Source organism: Gekko japonicus, unplaced genomic scaffold (genome assembly GCF_001447785.1).
Source record: "Gekko japonicus isolate JY-2015 unplaced genomic scaffold, Gekko_japonicus_V1.1 scaffold1920, whole genome shotgun sequence".
In the NCBI taxonomy this organism is placed as follows: Eukaryota; Metazoa; Chordata; class Lepidosauria; order Squamata; family Gekkonidae; genus Gekko; species Gekko japonicus.
The window spans coordinates 1-6,720 of NW_015173193.1; the positions used below are offsets into that span (position 1 = coordinate 1).

The 6,720-nt window shown below is 41.9% G+C and overlaps 1 protein-coding gene across 1 annotated transcript in view; it reads left to right on the forward strand.

Moving 5' to 3' along the window:
• Positions 1–2,129: 2,129 nt before the first annotated feature.
• RALGAPA1 (Ral GTPase activating protein, alpha subunit 1 (catalytic)) overlaps positions 2,130–6,720 on the forward strand; it is a gene marked incomplete at its 5' end in the record, with an annotated part of 108,347 nt that continues 103,756 nt past the window's right edge. Inside the window, 3 exons of the mRNA XM_015422619.1 lie at positions 2,130–2,362; positions 2,482–2,580; positions 2,685–2,840. Of these exons, the coding sequence (XP_015278105.1) occupies positions 2,130–2,362; positions 2,482–2,580; positions 2,685–2,840 (488 nt within the window). The remainder of the gene's footprint in view (positions 2,363–2,481; positions 2,581–2,684; positions 2,841–6,720) is intronic.

A 6,720-nucleotide genomic window follows, 5' to 3' on the forward strand; every position in this document is an offset into this window, starting at 1 on the left:
ACCATAGTCCAGGAAGCCAAATCCCTCTTTACTGCACCATCTACGTAACCAGCCATTCACCTCCAATATCCTGTTCTCCCTTTTCGCTCCATGGCACTCAACAGGTAAAATGGAGGAGAACACCACCTGTGCCCCCAGATCTCTCACCTTCTTGCCCAGAGCCTCGTAGTTGTTGGAGATCCATTCAAGGTTTCTTTGGGCCATATCGTTTGTTCCCATATGGATCAGCAGGAGTGGGTAGCGATCAGAGGTTTTGACCAGTCTTGGAATTCTCTCAGTCACATCTCGGATACACACTCCAGGAAGACAACAAACCTCTCAAGATTCCTTGTCTGTTCTGCACACAACTTCTTCCGTCCCTCTCAGTAGGGAGTCACCAACCACCACTACTCGTCTCTTCCTCCATAGGATAGCTTGGTTCCTTCTGTGCCTATGTGTTTGTCGGTCACATCCTTTTGATCTCCGAGTATGCTATTCTGATCTTCCACCATCAGAAGCGGCTGGTAGCGATTTTGCAGCTCCACTGGCTGTGAGTGTTTCCTGATTATCTTACTCCTCAAGGTCACATTCTTCCACTCACCCACCTGTTCCTTGTTACTTCCTTCCTCTTGCTTAGGATTTGCTAGCTCTTGCCGTTCTCTCAGGTGCCCCTCTTCCTTCACGTCTAAAAACCTTTCTCCCTCCCTGATGTTCCTCAATGTGCAGATTTGTGCCTCGAGTTCTCCCACCTTCTCCTCAAGCGTTGTTATAAGCTTGCACTTGTAGCATGTATAATGCATTTCCTGGCAAGGCAGAAAAATGATCATGGTGCAACCCTGGCACGTCACTGGAATAGATCCTTCATTATCCATCTCCCTAGGAGCAAATCTATCTTCTACAGCCTCAGGAACTTCCCTCAAAGTCCGACATAAACTCTTGTTGTGGCGATGTACCCTGAAAACTTTGAGACTGACCAAATGGCTACCTTGCCAGCAGTTCCCTCTCCAGAACTCAGTAGCATCCCTCTACTCTACACAAGACCTCCAAGCAAGACCCACAGGCCAAGAGCCCTTTGACTCGCGCCTCTGGTGAGGAGCAGCCTTTTATCTCAGAAGGCCCCTTCCTGCCCAGCACAGTAGGGGACGGGGCCTGCAATCAACAGCACTCCACAGCAACTCACTCAGTCTCCCACAAAACATAAACAGCCCCAAACAGACTTAAGCAGAACCTCTCTCTATCAGGCTACAAGATCCCAACTCACTCTCAGCTTCCCACACAGCAGCTAGGAAAGCAAAGGGAGAAAGACAAAATCTCGTACCTTCTAACAGCAGCTCACCAAGTGCTCTCCACTCCTTGCCTCAGCCCAGCTTAAAATTAGCATTTTTCGCCACTTTATTAGCATGTTTAAAAGTAGCATTTTTTCGCCACTTCAGTTGAACTTATATGTAATGTACCATATTTACCCAATAGACCAATGACTGCATGATTTCAAGTGATGGGCACTGTCTGTTAATTCTTGCTTTCAAATGGTAGGATATAAATGAATCAGTAATTGGAAACGAATATAAAAGAACAGTTAGCAAATAACAGTGGTTTACACTCTTCAGTTGTGCATCCCCAATCTACCAATAGTTTTAGGCTTATGAGGTGCTGGAGCTTTTTTCGGAATGATAAATACATTTATTATACAATATCTGTGTTTGAGGCTAGGAGCACAATACATTTCACTTGCTCTCCTGAATGTCTCTGAGTTCCCATACACAAATGCCCCATAGAAATCCAACTCTGTTCTGTAAATTCCCTCAACATCTACAACTTTTTTTGGAGCTTCAGTGCTTGCTAAAAGGGGAATTGCTACATCTGCATTTGAACACCCATCTCCCCCCCCCCCCAATTCATCCTTAAATGGTTCTCTTCCCAATTCCAGACAGTGAGTCTTGAATTTAGGAGGGATTTTTAAAAGTACTCGGGCTATTTGTGGAAAGCTTTGGGCAGGAAAACTCTTAAAAGAACACTGAGAGTAAATTTCTGCCTTGATTTGTGGTCTGTTGGTTCAGCATTATGCAAATCTCATATCTATATCAGATATTTACATGGATTTACATTTTAAGGTAGCAACAGTACTTCCATTTAAACTTTTTGTTTTAAAGAGACATTGGCCTTGATGATTTGTTTTTCTCTTATTACAGAAACTAGTGATTTTCCATCTGAATGTTGTAGTGTGATGGCAGGAGGAACCCTGACTGGATGGCACGCAGATGTCGCTACTGTAATGTGGAGGCGAATGCTAGGCATTTTAGGAGATGTCAATTCCATTATGGATCCTGAAATACATGCCCAAGTTTTTGATTATCTTTGTGAACTCTGGCAGAATCTCGCTAAGGTATTTGAAAAGTTAAATGTTCTTGTTTTCCATCTATGAAAGACTGTAATTATGATGTAAAAACAAGAGTGTAGATCCACCTCAGTACACATTTCTGTTGTGTTTCTAAATAATTCCAGATTAGAGATAATCTTGGCATTTCAGCTGATAACATGACGTCTCCTTCTCCACCTATTTTGATTCCTCCATTGAGAATTCTTACTCCATGGCTTTTCAAGGTAAATACAGCATAGACCAATCAATAAGAAAAGAAAAAAAGTTGTGATAATGTTTGAAATATTCTGGTTTTACTTTTTTTGTTTGTTTGTTTGTTTAATGTTAGGCAACCATGTTGAGTGATAAATACAAACAAGGCAAATTACACGCTTATAAGCTCATTTGTAATACGATGAAGCGAAGACAAGATGTTTCCCCAAACAGGGACTTTTTAACTCATTTCTACAATATAATGCACTGTGGACTACTTCATGTTGATCAGGTATGAGCTGTTCCCCTATTTTATTAAAATAATCTTGAAGGAATAGCTATTACACTAAAAATATTATTCAAACATATTTAAAGGTATGTTACATTCTCACCAGGAGTAGTAAAAGCAATCTTGACTTTAGGAATCCACCCTAAATTATATTGTCTTCACATTTTGCTTTTAAACTTTCTGCCTTTATGGAATTGTTTCTGCATAGATTTGCCTAGTGAAGAATGTCTCCATGTTGTAGAAAATCCTAGAGCAGGGGTCCCCAGCACGGTATCCATGGGTGCCACAGTATCTGCCAACACCTTTCCTGGTGCCTGCCAAGTGCTTTTAGAAAGTAGGCAGGGCTAAATGGGGCTTTTGCCCACCAGGACTTCTGATTGGCTGTGTAGATTAAAAGGCATTCTGTTAAACAGAGCTTGTTCCTGAAATGTTGAGGAGGTACTATTAGAGTTGTATATAACCTTGATCTTTGACATTTTGTGGTTGGCTGTGCCTCTTGCAGCAGCCATTTTGTGACTGGCTGCACCTATTGTGGCAGCTTTTTTGTGATTGTGCACCCACCTTGTGTCAAAATTCTAAAGATGCCCACAGGCTCAAAGAGGTTGGAGACCCCTGCCCTAGGGAATATTCTAGGTGCATAGTCAGTTTGTGTGGACTGCTGACTAGGTCTGTTGGAGTTCATGGTTGCCCTGAGAAGACTGAGAATCCATCCTAGTACAAGTTTGTGTGGCTGCACATAGCAAAGGAAAGTCAGCAATAGTGGTAACTAAGTGATGTTTACTGAGCATCCCGCTGAGGGACATCTGATAAGTGTGCAGAAGACCCCTGGGGGTCTTCAGAACACATTTCGCAAATGACTAGAGTAGATAATTACAGCCTGGAGGCAGGGACCCAGTTCACACAAGAAGAAGAGGAAATGATAAGTCACTATCTGGATTGTAACATTTTAGGCTCATATGACTAAGTGTTCCTCCATACAAAAAAAAGTGCGTAGTAAATTAGGTGTCAGGGTGAAGGGTTCTAAACTTGCCTTCTCCCTGAAATGTTAATTTTCCTTGTGAAGTGAATTGTTTTGTTTAGAGGAGCTTTTAATCGCAGTCCCTCTGCAGTCAAAGGGGGTGTGGTCCAGACACAGGTTTGCCACTTCATCTTCTGTCTCTGAAAGCCAGCTCAGGATCTTGGTTTGTACTTGTTATATGAGGCTTGTGGGCAGTCTGTCAAAATCTGAGTGAACAATAATTTAGAGTAGTGCACTGTATCTTTTTGTCTCATATGTATAGTTTCTTGCTAAACCGTCTTAATTACCAATTTATAACAGTTCTGGTAAGGCAGTGCCTTTTCAGCAGAATTGCCAAGAACCCGTCATACTGCTGAATAAAATACCTTCCCAGAAATCTAAGGTTCATTGGCAAATAAAGAGACAGTGGTTCCAGTAATCCTGTTCAGACTTCTTGTCTTAGAAAGTTAGCAGGACACATATTTTAGAAGAAAACTCAGTTCACTTTTCCTGTTTTGTGCTGCATTTGCCATTCACTTTTCACCATTTTTCTCTCTTATTATTCCTGTGTTTAGCTTGCAATTATTTGTGACTAGACAGTTTGCATTCATGGGATACGTTCTGGATTTATTTCCACTATGCATGTATGTGAAAATGTTGCCTTAAAATGGGTAGTCTGTGCAGCCTAACAAAGATGTTCTCATGAACAGAAAGCCTTATAAGATACTGTTCACAGGATAAATTTTGAACATGCATTACATGCTTCTGGAAAATGTTTTCATGTCTATACACAAGAATATTTCTAAAAGTAATCCTGTGCTGTAAGATAATGCTGTGAAACTGGACCCTTAGAGCAAGACATTTAGAAAAACATGAAGCTGCCTCCCCTCCTTATAATTTGAAGTAAAATGTACCCATGTCCTGATGTTGTCATGCTATAATTTTGCACCACTATTCAGCATTGCTCATTGTTGGAAGCCAGGAAATGCAGAGCACAATAGCCTTGTATAGACCAAGGGGTCCAATTCTGTGGGCACCTGAAGAACATGCCCCCAGCCATCCTATTTGCAGGAGGAAAAAACATCCCTGGAAATCTGGCCCCGGGCATTCCTGAATATTTCAGGAAATCTATGGGACCTGGATACCAGTATTCCCAAGAATCCCAAATGCTGGTACAGATATCTGAATATACCCGAGTATATATTCTGACCAGATATATCCAAGTGAAAAATCCCTGTGGCCAATACTCATTCCCTCTCCACCTCTGTGCACATGGTATCGTCTGCAGATAATATTGTATGTACAGGGCAAATCACAGACATAAATAAGTTTTACTATGTATTTAAGAAGGGGATGACCACTGATCAGTTAGAAAATTTCCATTTATTACACCTGGCACATGAACATTTTTGGCACAGATTGGTGGAGGCACAATATTCAGCATTCTTAAACTGGAAGGAAAAGCAAATGCAAGGGACCCCCTTTGATTTCTCATGCTGAACTACAGATCTATAAGGTGACAGACAGCCTTGATACTCAGCATGTTACTTGTGACCAGATTTTCAAAGGAACGTAATTACATTTCTGTTTCTTTGTGCACAAGTTTAGGCTTGTTTACAAAACATTCTGTGCTTTAGTTAGCATTCTTGATCTATCTTACAGGCTGAAGATATTATGATTATGGCATCTATATGTATTTAATACACTTACAATTAATATATCCTGAAAGAATTTCAGCTGATTTAATGTAAAGATTTTAATGAAAAATGAGTCTCTTTCTACACATATGTTCTATAAACTGTAAAGTTTTAAGTATGTTAACAGAATAGTTCACTTCCACAAGCAAATAAAATCCTTGAATTTTCAGGTTTGGTTTTAGCTGTGATTGAAGTTTTCTACAGGTTAATAAAGGTTTGATATCCTGGTAGTTGGAATTAAGTTGTTTCCGATTGGTATGGGGAAATGTAAATATTGACATTGTGATGCTTACTTCTATATGGGATACAGTGGTTAATATCATTGTGGTATAGTGCCTTAACCTTATAGTAAACATGGAGAAAAAAACTTGGAAGTTGGAACACAGAGTACTGAAAGCAACGTGGGAGATTATTGTTTAACTAGCAGTAAAGCCCGTTGTGGAAATAAATACAACGGGATCTAGAAAGAGGCTCTGGGGGAGTGCTCTGGCTTTGGGCAAACAGTGTCAATTTGCTGTGGTGACCTCAGCAGGGTATAATGACAGAGTCCACTGTTTTCTCCAGAGGAACTGATCTCTGCTCCCTGAAGAGCAGTTGTAATTTTGAGTGATCTGTAGCCCTCACCTGGAAATTGGCAACAATTGTTACCCAGGACGAAATGGCTGGTTTGGAGGGTGGAGTCTATGGCATTCTACCTGTCTGATGTCCCACCCCTCCGCAAACCCCACCCTCTCCAGGCTCCACCCCTCAAATCCCCAGGAATTTGCCAGCCTGGAGTTGGCAACCCCATCTCCTTCCCAGCTAACCATCAACCTACCATTATCTGCCCCTTTGACTTCAGCTGACTTCCGCCCTCCCTTCTGCAGAGCAATTGTAATTTTGAGTGGTCTCCAGCCCTCACCTGGAGATTGGCAACAATGGTTCCCCATGAGGGACTGAGTGGTTTGGAGAAGAAAAAGAAGAAGAAGAGATCGGATTTATACCCCGCCCTTCACTACCCGAAGGAGTCTCAGAGCGGCTTACAAACTCCTTTCCCCCGCCCTCCCCACAACAGACACCCTGTGAGGTGGGTGGGGCTGAGAGAGCTCTTGACAGAAACTGCTCTTTTTCAAGGACAGCTGTGCCAGAGCTTGTGACTGACCCAAGGTCACATCAGCAGGTGCAAGTGGAGGAGTGGGGAATCAAACCT